Below are 16714 nucleotides of genomic sequence, written 5' to 3' on the forward strand. Positions count from 1 at the left end.
CTGTTACATTTTGGGAGTCACAGCAAAGAGATGTGAACTTCAGCTTTTTACTGCTGCCACCTTTCTGTCCCAGCTCAGCTATGAAAAACAGCATCACAGCTATTTTAATCTGTTAAACACTATTTATCTGGAAAATCCATCCATATATAGCTTCTTCTAATTTCGCCAGGAGTTAACAATTATATGCCTTTGCACAAATATGCTAATTCAACTGCATCTTGGAGGAGATTACAGAACTTGCCATCTAATGGATGTGCATGAAAGAGCTGAGTCTTCCTCAGCTGGCAAAGTGTCAGCAGTGAGGCTTCACAAGGATTCACAGAGCAGAAAGTTCAAATCATGACAGCAGCATTAGAAGGAGATTATTTGTATTTCATTCAAACACCAATATTGAACTATAAGTGTTTGAGGTGCTCGTGAAACACAAAGTCTGCAGCTAAATGAAAGGTGCACATCATAAGTAAAAGTATGATTTAGTAAAAAAACACATTAAAGTCAAGTCAGATGAGTCAATGTTTGTTTCCTATACCTCTGAGTTCTAGTTCATTTGATTCTGAAATATTAATATACTTTTCTATTAACACCCTGCTGACTCACTTCAATATCACTCGGAAGCATTCTCAGTCTAAATATTAATGACTGTCTGACTGTCTGACTCTCTCACACACACACACACACACACACACACACACACACACACACACACACACACACACACACACACACACACACACACACACACACACACACACACACTGCCTTCTAAACTTCGCCTCTTGCCAGCCGTCACCTTTCATTTTCACGTCTTGTTTCTCTCTGTATGTTTTCTCCTCTTTCCATCATCCTACGTGTCTCCCTCACTGCTTTCTCTCCTCGTCTCGCCCTCTCTGTCTTTCTATTGCCACCATCTCTCTCCTTAAGCCTCTCTCTTTCTCTTCCCATTTGTCTCTATTTTCCATATTTATTATCTCAATCTGTATCCCTCTTCTGTCTGCATTATCACTTCTAAGACATACTTTATATATATATATATATACATATATATATATACATATATATATATATATACTGTGCATTTTATATTTTATATTTTTTACTGCTATTTTATTGCTTTTCTATTGTTCTATTATTATCTTATTGCTTCTGTATGCTGCTGTAGCGAAAAAAATTTCCCCTCGGGGATTAATAAAGTAAGTAACTACCTAACCTAACCTAACCTAACCTATTTGAATGCATTGTTTTTTACCTTGTCTTCTTTTATTGCAGGGCTGTTTTAAAATTCATTCAGTTACTTCACAAACAAACACTCAAAGTCTTACAGGTACATTTTCTCTGATTAGTGGGCGTGTCAGAGGTGTTACCCAATCAACAGTGTTGTGTATATAAACCAGGTTTTAAAAAGGGTCTTTAACCCGGCACGGTTTCCGTTTTAATAAATGTTTTGCTACTTTCTGTCGGGGCTGAACGTACTCCGGGTGTGATGTTTACCATGTCGATCACGTCTTAGTTCAGCGTGATGGCATGCCAACATTTGCTAATTACTATTAAACACTAACTACTTTTGAGGCAGATCGGGATACCATTAAGTTTGAAGAAATGCAGCCATAAAACAAACCATAAAAGGCAATAAAAGTACTGGACAAATTCTAATTTTGATGGAGCCACATAAAAAGTTAAAGGATCACCAGGGTTATTAGAGTTCATTCTGAGGGGAGTGTGAATGCCTGAACCAGTTTTTATGGCAATCGGGAAACTTCAGTGTTCGGACCACGGCGGTGTACGAATAGATACAGACAGACAGTTTCATCCTTAGAGATGGCTAAAAGATGACACGAGCAATGTCAAGTGAAAAAAGAAAAACAAAGGAAAGAAAACTGATTAAAATATTATGCATAAAAAAAGACTGATTATTAATTTGTAACTCTGAAAAAATGACCAACATCTCCATTTCTTCCCACCTTTCTTTGTCCTCTCTGAACTTTGATGTCTGCCTGACACATAAAAAGTGTGTTTGTGTACCTGTTCCCGCTGGAAGATCTCTCTGAGGTGTTCCAGGCCCAGACTCTTTAAGAACTGGTTGATGGTCATGTCAAGCAGACCTGCAGAGACACAGGGATGTCAGCTGTTTCTGTCTCAAGCTGTTACAACATCATGTCAAAAGAAACAGACCCTGATTCAGGACATGGATGCTCGTTTTTGTATGTGATTTTGTGTGTGTGTGTGTGTGTGTGTGTGTGTGTGTGTATGTACGTACTTTCTCCTTCCTTCCTGTCGGACGCAGACGCTCCGTCTGCGGGGCCGGTGGCCCCGGCCACTGTGATGTCATTGAGGGGCGTGGTCAGGTTGTCTATGCTGCTGGCTGCTGACAGGCAGGATGGGGACGGAGAAGGCGAGATGACCACACCCCCTGCGGCACCTGTACTCACCACACTTGCACTCACCTGAGAGCGGGAGGGAGAACATTTGGTCAATAAGTAACATTTCATTGTTAAAATGCACTTTAAATTGACACTTTTATACTTTTTTAGTGTAAAAGCTATTTGAATTCAGTTCAAAACTACTTTTAGTTCAGTTGCTTTCAGCACTTGCATGTAAACTGACAACTCAAGAGTCTTCACAGCTTCAGCGTTTCCAATGTTTTTAGCTATTACGCTTGAACCAACACCTCCATTCGTCTAAATGCCAACAATCCCTTCAGCAAAGAACTAAACTTGTCTGCTGTATTTACATCTGAAGTTTTTAGTGCACATGACCCCACTTAAATATTCCTCTGTGAACTCCTCCCAAACATCCTTTTCTTCTAATAGGAAATTGTAAGTCTACTGTAGGATAAGTTTCATCAGCTGAAAGCTCTGTGTGTCTGTGTGTGTGTGTGTGTGTCTGTGTGTGTGCGTGCGTGCGTGCGTGCTTATGGACACTCACCACAGTAGCCTGCGGTTTTAAACAGCTCGGCAGGGCATCTGGCGGCATGGCGTCAATCAACAGTGCTCTGATGTCATCAGCCTGCAACAGACAAAGAGACAAAATTACATGGATGTAAAGTTTGTGTACATTTGTGTGTGACACCTAAAAGCTACCTCACTGTTATATTTTTATTCATGCGATATTTTAAGCGGCAGACTCCTCGAACCTCAGCAGGTTGAATAAACATTGTAGGACACATGAGGAGCTTCCTTTTAAAGTCACACTATGTAATGTTTACTTCACTGTAACTTCTTTATAACTCATTTTAAACTACTTTTTAAGCTGTTGAGAGAAAGACAAAACAAAGTAGAAAAATAGTAGTAAAAGAATAGACGAGTCATAAAGTTACATTACACAGCAGTATCTGCACAAAGTTAACAATCATAACCAAAGGGTCACACCAGATCCAGTTATACTGCAGCAGCAGCAAATCTAAGCAGGAACTGAACAGTGGGGCCGTTAGTCTCATGAATTTCTATGAATTTATCTTTTATAAGTGGAAGAATGGGTTTTCTCTTCTGAAAGTTAGACTGTCTATTTTGTCATTGTATGCAGCACCTAAAAAAAAACAGCTGAGACGTATGAATGAATGGTGGGGCAAGTCTTTGCTTTAAGAAGTTATCCCAAAAACTGCAGCTGGAAAAAAATACATATTTAACATTTTAAATACGGAATCAAATTGTCGTAGTTTTATAGTTGGATTTTTCAGGCTGTTCTTTGGAGTGTCGTACTGATAACTAGTTGAGGCTCATGTGATGGTCAATAAATGAAATGACTGCACGTATCAAATAACTTGTGTCGGCAACAGCGATGTGTTGTTTTCTTGGGAAGACTCTCAAACTATGGTACCTGCTGTCAAACAAGGAACCGTGTTAGGAGGCTCATTAGGAAACCACATTCGGGTACAAGGAGTTCGGAGTCTTTCTGGTCCACCGTCTAAACTCAATGGAAAACCTTCCTCCAGGTGCTCCGCTGTGTGAATAGTTAACCATCAATTTAAACTGATGATCCCCCCCCCCCCCCAATGTTCTGGCTTGTAAGTATGACTGTCCTAATTGTGGGGGAAATTAGAACGGATACTGAGAGAGCTCTCCAAGAAAACCTCCCATACCGTCGCCAAGTCCAGCGGCGTCTGTCCCTCCTGGTTCTTCATGGTGGGATCGGCTCCGTGGGCCAACAGCAGAGCGCAGAGCTGAGTGCGCCCTTTCTGCGCCGCTTCGTGGAGGGGAGTGAACGCCCACTTGTCCGTGGCGTTGACGCACGTGTTGTACTTGATCAGCAGGGCGGCGATGTCCACATGCTAGACAGAGGAGAGGTGGCAGATGAGAACATTAGAGGAGAACAAGTAGGAGAGAGAAACAGGGCGGAGCAGAGGGATTAGAAACGAAGAAAACGAGAGCGGAAAGGAGGAGTGGGGAGGTGGTTGGGGGAGGGAAAGACAACGGCAAAAACAGCATCAAAACAAGAGCCAACTGTGTGAAGTGTTTGCGAATGGAAAATCCTGATCAGGAAAAAAAAAGTTAAATGTGGGAACAGAAACTGCATAAATGATTAACTCCATCATAATTCCTGTTTTCCCTCCGGTCCTTTTTCCTCCTGTTCTTCTCCCTTGCTCGTCTGTCTGCCGCTCTCGTCTTAGCGCCAAACATCATGTAGCTCGCCTTTGAGTAGCAGTGGGAGACGCTCGAGCATCTGTGCGTGTATCCGCGTGCTTCTAAAATGCTTGTCGAGCTTTCATGCAAACATGTGTTTCATGACTCTTTTAGTAGCAGAATGGTGACTATAGCTGCGAGCACTGCGTCACTCAGAGACAAGCCAGGAGTCCGGATGAAGGGGAAATCACATCCATGTACTACTCCAGAGGACCCAAGTATAATAATAATGATGGTTATAATTCACATGGGGAAATAGGGCGATAACACTTTAGGTCCTCGCAGTCCCATCAAAATAGAATATCAAATATCTGTGACATTTAACGGGCTATGAACAGCAAAAACCAATTCGTCAAATTCTTTCTCAAAAAAGTGTAAAATGTTCTTCTGAGATAATTTAGACCTCACGGCATTATGACAACAACATATAACAGCAAAAAAAAAAGAATACAACTGTTGATCTGGTTTGTATTCAAAGTACTGAAGGTATGAAACAATTATTTTCATTATGGATTTAATAGATTTATTGTTTAGTCTGTAAAATGTCTCTAACTGGAAATCGTGGAAGTTTACAGGGCTCAAGGTGAAAATCAATTTATAATAATACAATTTTATAAAAAATTGAGGGTAAAACACCAAATCTTTACATGTTTGTCATTTTTGCTTTAGAAATTATTTAACGCTGAATTTGTAATAAAAAAAATGGTGATTAACTGTGAGTTGAGCAGCTTAATTGAGTAAAAGTCTCAGCTTGTTGAAGAGTTTACACTTTTACAGCATACAAGTTGTATCCTACAATAGATAAATAGACGGATATCAAAATAAAAGACTCAAAGACTGACGTTTAAGTGTCCTGTAGTGCATTTGTGTGCGTTTCTCACCCCGTATGAAGCAGCATTGTGTAAAGGTATCAGCCCTCCTTTGTCCTGTGCGTTCACGTCGGCCCCATGTTCCAGCAGATACTCCGCTACCTCCAAGTTGTTGTAGCCAGCTAGAGAGCAGCATAGGCGCCGGGACAGAAAAAAAACAGACCAGGTGGGAAAGACAGAGGCCAACGTATGGAGGGAAAGAGGAGAAACAAAAATGTCGTCAGTTAATGAGAGAGGATAAAGACAGTGAGAATGTCAGCCTATATCAGCGTGACCGCACAAATAATCGTCTCTTTCTCTTACAAGAAAGCACATCAAGGCAGAGGGAGTGTGGGTGTGTGTGTGTCTATGTGGTCAGATCTATAAAAAATAAATAAATAATAATACAGACCTTCAAAGTGTTTTTCGGCAGTTTCATAACTTTAAAAGTGCCAGTCATGCCGCAAAACATTTTCTAATTAAGATATACTCTATCACTGTAGAAAAACCCAGTGATAATGATAATGAAATTCTGTCTAAACACAAAGAAGCTCTGTGTAAAACAGAACGGACAAATCGGTTTCATCATCACGAATACATAATTCTTCTGTATGAAGAAACACTACAGGAAAAACAGAAAGTAGTTAAAGAGACAGACGTTGAATCTCAGTTCAATTCCCGACTCAAATGTTCCTCTAAATTATTAAATGTTTGAGGTTTGAGCTTGAAGCAAACGTTTATGTGTGACATTAGTATGCACTATTCATACAACTGCTGTCTTAAATATTCATGTCAGTTTGGCATCACATGAGAAAACATTATGAAGGGCATGAAGAAAAAAAATAAGTAAAACGTGACTGACTCTTTTTGCGATGACATTTGAATAAATCGTAGTAAAACCACAAAAATAACATTTTAAACCCTTAAAATGTTATTTTAAAGAATTAAAGACAAACAAAAGACAAACAAAATTATCACAAAGTATTTTTTCTCATTTGTGTGCATGCAGGGTAGCCTATGGTTTGTACACAAAGGACCTGATTTACTAAAGGTTTGAGTGTGTAAAATCACATGCAACTTCACACCACCTGCAAAAAAATGTCCAAGCAGATTTACTGACGACGTGCAGTGAGGATTGCATCTTTCAAATGTGCAATTTAACACACGTTGTCCATTTTGCGTGTTTGCCTGCATGCATGTTATATTGAGCGTTTCTACTCGGACGTGCAAAATACTGGGAGGGAACATGCAAATAGAACACTTTAGCACCCGCAAAGATATTTATTAAACCTGAAAGTAGAAATAGGAGAAGTGATTGCGTGTGTATTTTAGTACGAAAGAAAGGTTTGTATTAATCAGATGCGCAAAACTGGAGAAACAGCTGCTCTTATTGTGGTGAGAAGGAGACGCAGGGAAACCGAAGAATACGTTGAGAACGTGGTTTTACACCCGTGGAAACATTTATGAGATGACAGAGGGAAAAAAATTATTCAGACATATCGTTTGTCCAGCGATGGCATTTCTGAACTGAATGGTGATTGACAGCCAACAACAAGGAGCCATGTAATACCAGCAATTAAAACACTTCTTCCGACTCAGCATTTTCCTGCCTCTGGGTCATCCCAGCGTATCGCTGCTTGGATATCCCACCCAGTCCTGTTATTCAGGTGTGCTGTCACAGGTCCTGAATGTGTCCCGCAGAATTCACAGGTACATAAGGTTCCCGAGCACTCGCGAGGCTCTGAGTGAGACTAGTTCACCTGCCCATCACAGAAAGATCTGGACCTGCTGCTCAGTGTTACGTAGAAGCTTCTTACCGTCCCTCCCGTTTTATTGCCGACGTTTTATTATTAAGCCTTTTTTTTTCTCCTTTTTGTTTTTCCCACAGTGTTGACTTCCTTGCTGATAATCTCCTACATATCGTTTTGTTTTCGATTTTTATTTTCTTAATTTCAATGGGATCAGATTTCCTTTTGCAGTCGTTCTGTTAGAAGGGCTGGAATCACACACGCAAACCCCTCATTTAAATACAGCGATTTGCACCTGATGTCAGTGACGCAAATGCTCTTAGTAAATCACTCGCAAAACGGGTGCAAAATAAATGTGCAAACTTTTGGGAAAAAAAAACATGCAATTTATTATCCTTTATTTCAGATCTTAGTAAATCGGGCCCAAAGTGTTTTCATGTGAATCTCAGTAGGCGTCGATGTGTGAGTGTTTCTGCCTGTGAGCTGCTGTGGCAGGATGGTGTTATCAGCCGTTATCTCTGGAAACTGATGTGATGGTGATTACAGATCCTCAATACATACATAATAGTGTGTGAGGACCTTTGAGAGTACGAACATTATCTCTGCCCTCAAGATTTAAACGATCCATAAAGCCTGTATGATATCCAAGGTCATTCCAGTTGAACTACTCTAGCTATTAGTGTTAGATATAAATATGGTCTTTTGATCCAACAGTAAATAATGACATATTTACTGGTAAGTACGCATATTTAGTTGGGATGACTGAACGTCTGCAACTAAAAGAAGGCGCCTTAAAATTCTGCTCAGTTTAAAAGGGTATTTGACACTTTATGTGTAATTGCTTTCTCACCGATGACATGTTTGTAAATACAATGACACCAGGAGCTGCTGCTTAACTTAGTTAAGCATAAGTCTTTTTTTTTCCCATTGGCAGACAGCTTTTTTTTTTTCTTTTAGGGGGGGGGGGGGCATGATAGATTTTTTACTAAGGAAATAAATACTAGTTACTGGACGTAACGAGTACTTTCGTATTTTGTTCGTTTTCCTCCAAAACAATGGAAGAGGCAACACTTTAAAAGATAAGCTGATGTGGAAGTGAGATTAAGGAGCTTTAGTGTTCTGGAAGCAGAGCGAAATGCATCAGCAAATATATCATGTCCAACGTTATCATTTTTTTTAAAGTGAGTTGTGAACACCTCCGTGTGTGTACGTGCAGCATGTTTACTACCTGCGAGGTGCAGCGGAGTCGAGTTGCGTCCCTGCGTGTCCCGACAGTTGATGTTGTCGGGGCTACATAACTTCTGCACCCGGGCCAGGCAGCCTTTCTTTGCGGCGTCCAGCAGCGCGGCATCTCCTCTCAGCAGGTCCTGGATGTCGGTGTCCCCTTCCTTCACCAGGTCCAGAGGCGTGTTGCCATCCCTGTTCTTCTTGGTGGGGTCTGCTCCATGCTGGAGAGAGGAGGCCACAGCGGAGAAAAAGGAAAACACAGGCAGATATGTTCAAGAAATATTTATCCGCTGTGTGTTAGGGCACACAAACATCTATAATCAAGACAGTGTTTTTAATCAAAACACAAAGATTAATTCAATTCTTTGAAGTGCCGAGGAGACGATAAGGTGAATAATAAACATGGGAAATGTTTTAGTGTCGTAGCAAAGCTAAAATTTAAGGACTGAAAATGCTCATCGAACATTAGCTCCCATTCACTTAAATCTAAAATAAATAATTAGTCCTTAAAATCCCAAATCTCTCCAACCCGGTTGCAAGCGTTTCATTTGAACCAGGAAGAGAAGGTGACAAGTGACGAGTGAGAAGAGGATGAAGGTAATTCACCGGCAAGCAGAAGAGAGGGAGAAGGGAAAAGAGGCAGAGAGCTGAGGACAGGACGCCCAGTGAAGTGGAAAACACCACATACCCTGGGGATGACGGGGGGGAAAGCAGACATTTTTATTGCTCAGCTGTCTCCTAGGTTACGGTTTAACTTGTCATTTCCTTGTACGTTTTGAAATCCGCTCATTAAAATAAGATGTTGTGAGACCACTCCCCTGGGTATCCACTGCTGGCCCGAAACTGTCCGTTATACAGCATATCTCTCATGCCTCTCTTTCAAAGCTGTTTTGAATCTTTCTCTGTGACGGTTTTCTCGTCCTTCTTCTCAGTGTCTACACTCTCACTGTAATGTATTCTCTATCCAGGAAACAGACATAATTAAGAGACATTTACATATATAGAAAGACAAACATTGCATTTATAGTAGTGTTGGAACCTGAAAGCTGAATTTTGAAAACAAGTATCTGGCTCATAGAAAATACATTTTACATTTTTCATATTTGTTTACCAACAAGATGAGATGGTAGCAGCTCAGTGAAGTTGAACAAAGGCCCGGTAGTACTTTGAGCTGGATGCTAACAGAGGCCTGCTAAAAATTTAAAAATCCCTGTTACCATGCAGATTGTAATCAGATGTAGTGATGAAAATATTCATCATCTTAGTTTAGCCAATGATTTAAGAACAAAGTACAGCTGAAGCTGATGGAAATGTTATTGATTTTGCAAGTACAATGTCATAAAAGGATTGGATCAATTGAAAGTTTACAGGATCAATAAAGTTGTTGAAGAGAAAATGTTATGTCTGAATTTCTTTTTAAAGCACCCATAAGTTGTTACGACATTTTACTCAAAACCTCAAATGTGAACCACATGGTGGCGCTATAGAGACAGTCAGATCATTATTCAAGTCATTAGAGTTCCTCTTCTGGGAGTTACAAACATCTGTACAAAATCTTATGGAAATACATTGATCAGTTTTTGAGGTATCTGAAATAAAGCGCCTACTGCCCTCTTGAGAAATGCTGCTGCTGGCATATCAGAAGATGAGCTGGGTATGCAACATGAACAGGGACAGCCACCATAATTGAATAATCAAAAGAACGTCACCTATAGAAAAAAAACTACATTTCTCTAAACACGAAGACGTCACACTGCTTGATTGACGGTCTCTTGCAAGACAAAGAATCATTTCGTGCTAACAAGAAAGATTCTACTTTCATTGAGAAGAAATTCATTATCCTCTTCTATTGCATGTCTTCCCGAACTAAGAAAATGACAACATACACTTTTTATGTCTCAGGAGATCGTCACAGACTTTCAGGGTGCAGGGAGCAAGTGCAGCAGATTGAGTACAAATCCAACGCCGAAAGGGACAACAGAAAGTTGACAACGAACAGGAGAGACAAAGGAAGATCTACTGCTGAGCTCTGAAATAGTTTGTTCAAAAAGAAAGAACAGTTGCATCCCGAGGCCATGGCAGATTAACACCAAAGTACGGGAACACTCTGTTACTTCTTCTGTGCACGAGCGTGTCAAAGGGGAAATGAGGGCGCTGCCATGTGCGCACAAGAATCACAATCGCACCAAAATTCCCCATGATGACAATTTTCTGACCAGACAAAAAAAAAAAAAAAGGCCAAACATTCCCACCGCCACGGACAATCGATCATCTGTCTGCGTCTCTTAACCCTTGCCTCAAGACCTCTTACTGCAAGAGCTGAACTTGCGATCGGATCAGTGAAAGTGGCTCGAGGGAGCTGCCGTATCTTTGAACTCCAGAGTTCTTCTGAGACCACGCACTGGGATTTATCTGCCACACAAGACACACACTGAGGGGAAATGTTTCAACTGCTGCTGCATATGTAATGAAAAGGCTAATGACAAAAGTAACTGCCCTGAATTGGCCTTCTATAAACAAAATCTCACTTTCCATCACGTTGAATGGAACAAAGAACGACTGCTGAGTGAGTGAGTCCGTCACTGAGTTTGTACCAAACGGAGATGAACAATCACTTCTAATAAACTCCCACTTAGTAAACAAGCCTTATGTTGGATGAATACAAATAAAGATGTTGTGGCAGATGGTGTTCCTGGATGTGTGTGGATCAACTACAGTAGCGCTGGTCTCCATGACCATCTCAAACATCTTCAACGTACACAAAACTTCTATTGCTTCAAACAAAACAAAAAGTGTCTCATCAGAACAACTTTAAATCTCAACGTAGATTCTCAAAGTCTCACAGTTGATGTTTTGAAGATTGAGGTGGAAAACGCCAACGTGGTGCAGGTGTTCATTTGGCTTGAGATGTGGTGACTGTAAAAGCTGCAGTCAACGATTTTCTCCCCTCATACTGTGTGAGGAAGCGTCTGGAGCTGCTATCTGTCTGTACCCGTTTATTCAGGTCTTATTCAAATTTGGAATCTGTTTTTTGTCAAGTGTCAAAACAATCAGCTTTTGCTCTATTGAACGTACCCTCAAAATATATTCAAGAGCACTTTGTTGGGTCAAAATCGGTTTGTCTACGGGACAATCAAGTAAAGGGTTGAGAACTGCTTTGTTCAAATGGGGTCATTTTCCACCCGCATAGTTTTCACGACGTTGGAATTTTCTATAAGCCTCGCATTCATGAGTTGTGACGTGTTTGATAACGTTTACCGAAATGGCAGAGAGCTATTAAATTTTAATTTTAATCATGTAGAGATTGTCTTCAGAATTTACATAATACCATGAAGATGAGGAAAATGTTGATCTTCCCAACGCTCTCTTTGCTTGCTAAATTGTTAGCCTCTGGCTTATAGATGTTGTCCACATTGCTGTTGCCTAGCAATGCTACTTTTTACAATTTAACCACGAGAACATACGGTGCACACAACTTCCCATGTTGTAACGAGTTCAGTTTGAACTAAGCAAACATTCCAGATGCCTTTCACACATATAACGCAGGTTAAATAATAGATTTTAGCAAAGTGGCCTCCATGAACTCCATAATTTGGGCTTTAAAGCACTAGTGTGTTGCTGAATTTGAACTTTAAAAGAACAGACCACAAATTAACTGTTCAGCATGGAAACAACGCGTTCACTTCTTTAAAGCTGGAGCACCCCAGGGCAGCATTCTGGGTCCTTTCCTCTTCTCAGTAATTACACACAACTACCCTCTCTCCACCACCTTTGTAGACTACACAGCCAAACAGTTCAGTCCCCAACACCAGGTACAGTGGACAGCAACAGAAAAGAGGTAGGAAAGTTCCTCAGTGTTCACAGACAGGGCTTTACTTATTCATGTGAATAAAGAAAGTTCACCTCCACAACAGGTGAGGGTTTATTGGTGTGCTATTGAATCTTTGCTGACATACTGCACAACATGGTATGGCTTTCATTATAGACTCATGCCTCAATTGTTTTTCAATTTATCAAGAGTCGGTTTCTTTCAAAAGTGCCAGAAAACAATTTCCCTGAGCCAGATGTGGCGTTCTTTTAATTGCTTGTTTTGTCGAACCAACAGTCCCAAACACAAAAATTGTTAATCATCGATGATAAAACAGAAAAGCAAAAAAAAAATGCTTCTTTTGGAACAAGTGAATATTTGACATCCCTTGTTTGACAAATGACTTAGAGTTAGTTTATTTGGCACTAAATCACTGTTACTTGCTGCATTACAACATTATTGACATCACTGAATGCCTCTGGGAAATCACTCTGCACCAGCCAGTGCATGTTTGTTTCCCAGTCCTCTGTGCGCCTGCACAGTCACGGTGAGCAGCAGGTTTTTCCCCAGAGCTGTCACCTTCCTTAACGCTGCCCCCCTACAGCCCACTCCTCTCTACTGTGACTGTCATTTTGCTGCATCATCGCACTTGTCCTGTAACCACCACCAGCATTGCTCAGTTGCAGTCAGTCTCAAAGTGGTCAGGGATTTGCTGCTGTGTACCGTTGCGTGATGTACTTTTAAAAACTTTTCTTCACTATCTCGACAGTCCGCCCATGCCAGTCTCACACTGAAGTTCCTACGCAGCTGATTTTGCTTTGTTTCATATGCTGCTATAATATGGTCTCATGCCAGTTCACTCACTTCTGTTTACCGCTCTTGCTGCTTTGTACAAACTGCGTTCTGCAGTATTTTTTCATTATATTCTGTTTCTAATAAAACAATTTATCATTATTCTTTCATATCTTTGAGTGCATCTGTTACAGACTTTGTCAAACTTTGTGTTTTGTGAGAATAAATTAATTAATAATCTCTTGAAGTAACACATTTCCCCTGCTTTTCCATGTGTGCTGAGCACTGCGTGTTTGTGTGCGCATCCTGTATGAATTCAACAGTGTTGATCTAATAATAATTTATGCAGCCCCATATGGCAACAACAAAGTGGTGATGTAACCCCGTCTGGAGGTGTTTGCGATAGGGAAAATAAAAAACGCACTCAGCTGTGACCGTTCGAAGTTACACAACAGATATTTTTTCAAATTGGCTGAAAACTCTCAGAAAGCATACCTTATAGTGAATATCTGCATCTGACTGGCCAATTAAAGGACCCCTGTGATCGGTAATTCAGTAAATAGTCAGGTCCATAATGTTGATCTGTGCACGCTGTGTAACACACACCAATTACAGTGTATACACAGCACCAGATGCCATTAACTGCATTAGTAACAGATGTTTTCTCATTATTTTGTCGTGAGCTCTTGTTTCCACAGGCACGACTGATTTCGGAGTTTTACAGGGCATCTCTTACTGTCTTGTAAATACCGTCCACTGAAATTGTCTGTGGTAGAGTTTATGTTTACAGAGCATTAAAGCTGGACAAAGTAAACTGCGGTGAACTTTTTATGATTGAATCCTGCAAACTCGATTGTGTTTAGTCAATAAAATGGCAGAAAAGGGTGAAAAATACCATTTACATTTTTACTGAGTCCTACGTGGCTTTAAAAAAACAAAACAATTATATTTAATTAACAATGATGAATATCAACATCTGAAACCCATCTTAGAAGAAAAGAGGGTAATAGAGCATTTCAGTGAGTGTGGAGGTGATGTCCTCCTCTACTTCAAACTAATGTTGATTTAGTTGATAAACTGGTGCATTTTATTTGACGTCCTGCTTAATGCAGCTTTAAATATTCATCGTGGCATATTTGTACTGATGGTAATGAAAGTTAGTTGGGTGTTTGGAAAAGGACAGCATGAGTCAAACCTTGAGCAGCAGTTTGCAGATCTCATATTTGCCCTTTGCAGCAGCTTCATGGAGAGGCGTGAACTTCCACAAGTCGGCCACGTTGACCGAGGCCCCGTGTCTGACCAGCAGCTCGGCCACCTCGTAGTGACCGTATGAACAGGCGTTATGAAGGGGGACCAGGCCACTGCAGAGGAACACAGTCACACACAGAGAATTTGTGCCATTAAAAACTATCATATTCCATAACTTTATTCTTGGATTTTCTTATCCGTGATATAAACTAAATAGCTCAACAGCTACCTCAGTGTTTACTTATATTTTTGTCAAACAACATCACAACTCAAGACTCTCACCCTTTGTCCTTGGCGTGCACGTCGGCACCGTGGTGCAGCAGGTACTCCACCACTGAGACTCTGTTGTAGCCAGCAGCAAAGTGAAGAGGAGTCGAGTGTCGCCCCTCCAGATCTCTGCAATTCACATTCTGAGCCGTACACAGCGACTGCAGGGACACAGACACAGAGGATTTAAACAAAAATCAAACGGGCGGATTAAATCTGTTCTGCACAATCAATCATGAAGGAATAGCAATCGATAGTTCATTTTCTTTACTCTAATATTTATATTTATACGTGAATAAAGTTTTGATTTAAAGAATACATCAATTCAAGAGTTTTCTCGTTATATTGTTTTTTTTTAAATGTTCAACAACAACACCAGAGTAAAATAACTCCACAGCTGTTGGATTGATCACCGTGATATTTGGTACATTCATGTCCAGTGCAGAGAGAATTGTATTAACTCAAGCGATCCCTTAAATTTTCATGAAGCGGTATCAGGTCAATAATATAGTTTGTCGAATATTTTAGTTTATAACTGAATACTTCCAAGACTCATCACATTCCCATTCCCTGCATACTAAATGATAAAATGGTCTGCACTTATGTCACGCTTTATCACCTTTTTAATCTCAAAGTGCTTTACACTGTTTCCCATTCATCCGGTCACACATCAATGGTGGCAGAGCTGCAAAATGCTCGCATGCTTTTAGGAACAAGTGTTGAGTCCAGTCTCTTGCCCAAAGGCATGTGGACAGGAGGCGCCAGGGATCGAACCACCTGCACTTTTTGATTAGTTCGAGCAACCCACTCTATGGTATTCACTGCCATGCTTGTATCTAACATATTAGCATTGTCACTGCGAGCATGTTAGTGTGGTGACGTGAGCACCTCTGCGCTAAAGTACAGGCTCACAGAGCTGCTAGCCTGGCTGGAGACTATGTCACATTTTTGATCTGTAATTTGATCTGTAGTTGAGAAAACAATACACATCTGTTGAGCTGAGGCACCTGCTGTTACCTGGTAATAACAGCGGAAAATATTCTGTTATTTCCAACCCAATTATGGCTGAGTTCAGTGGTGAATAGGGGCACAGTGGGAAATTAATTTTCAAGTTTCCTTCTATCACTCTCTTGCGTCCTATTCTACAGGAAATAAAATGAAAACATCCTGCTGGCACCGGTTCGGTGATCTTCAGCTATTATCTGTCATTTCAACAGCTGCTGTTTATGAAAGCCGAGTCCACAGAATCAAACACAAATTCTGAACACAAGGAAAATAATGATTAAATGTGCAAATGCACATAGGGCAGAGGATTCCATATTTGGCAGCAATATCAGTAATAATCAAAAAAGTACTCCGCAACTATTTTGCCAGATTTTCTCTGGTTCCACCTTCTCATAAGTGAGAAACAGACACATTACTTTGTCATAATGGTAGCAAACTGGTGTTCAACCAAAGCAAGAGATTTCAAGATGTCAAATTGAGCTGTGAAAAATTGTGCTTTTATGTACAATTTATAGACAAAATGATTAGTTAATGACAACATTTGTTTGTTTCAACCCTCGATGTAAGTTCAGCTCACAGAAAAGGAAAATGATCGTGAAGAAAAAACTACTTTTACCGGCTAAAATAGAACTCTTTATCAAAAGATTCCAGCTCCGTTTGCTTCTGGCCTCATAAAGCTGCTTACAGTGACGGGATGAATGTTGTTTCACACAGAATTGTTCAAAGTATGGTAAATTTAAGTCTAACATAATATGGAGCAAGAAATATCAGAGAACAAAAGCAAAAATGGTGTTTGTAGCTCGGAAGGATGTCGAAAATGTTCCTGACTGACAGAGTTTGTCTCCATCTTTGACCCGTCGTCGCGGGTCACCGTCATACAGAGCATAACAGCTCAGACTGAACCTCCTCAGCATTTCTAAAGATGACAGGAATCAGCACACAATTTCTGAAAAAATGTCAATCAGTAGATCAGCCGACTGCTAACTCCAGTCTGTGCGTGCATGTGCCTGTGCGTCAGGCACAAAGAGTCCAGACCAGAACTCGTTTCCTGTTCCACTACGATCCTCCGCCAAGCTGTCAAAGCATCACACGTCAGATGCTGACAGACCCTCTTCATCGCGCTGACCCCATTGCTGTCTGTCTGTGCAGAGAAAG

At 40.6% G+C, this 16714-nt stretch overlaps 1 protein-coding gene across 1 annotated transcript in view; it reads right to left on the minus strand.

The window, feature by feature from the left end:
• Positions 1–16714, minus strand: part of tnksa (tankyrase, TRF1-interacting ankyrin-related ADP-ribose polymerase a) — a 93400-nt gene that overhangs the window by 11535 nt on the left and 65151 nt on the right. Inside the window, exons 15-22 of the mRNA XM_069162774.1 lie at positions 14570–14715; positions 14235–14400; positions 8441–8660; positions 5498–5607; positions 4076–4264; positions 2923–3003; positions 2255–2441; positions 2020–2099 (exon numbers count right to left, since the gene is read on the minus strand). Coding sequence (XP_069018875.1) covers positions 2020–2099; positions 2255–2441; positions 2923–3003; positions 4076–4264; positions 5498–5607; positions 8441–8660; positions 14235–14400; positions 14570–14715 — 1179 coding nt within the window. The remainder of the gene's footprint in view (positions 1–2019; positions 2100–2254; positions 2442–2922; positions 3004–4075; positions 4265–5497; positions 5608–8440; positions 8661–14234; positions 14401–14569; positions 14716–16714) is intronic.

This window comes from Embiotoca jacksoni, unplaced genomic scaffold (genome assembly GCF_022577435.1).
Source record: "Embiotoca jacksoni isolate LCO1_2020_lvr unplaced genomic scaffold, fEmbJac1.0.p SCAF_10, whole genome shotgun sequence".
In the NCBI taxonomy this organism is placed as follows: Eukaryota; Metazoa; Chordata; class Actinopteri; family Embiotocidae; genus Embiotoca; species Embiotoca jacksoni.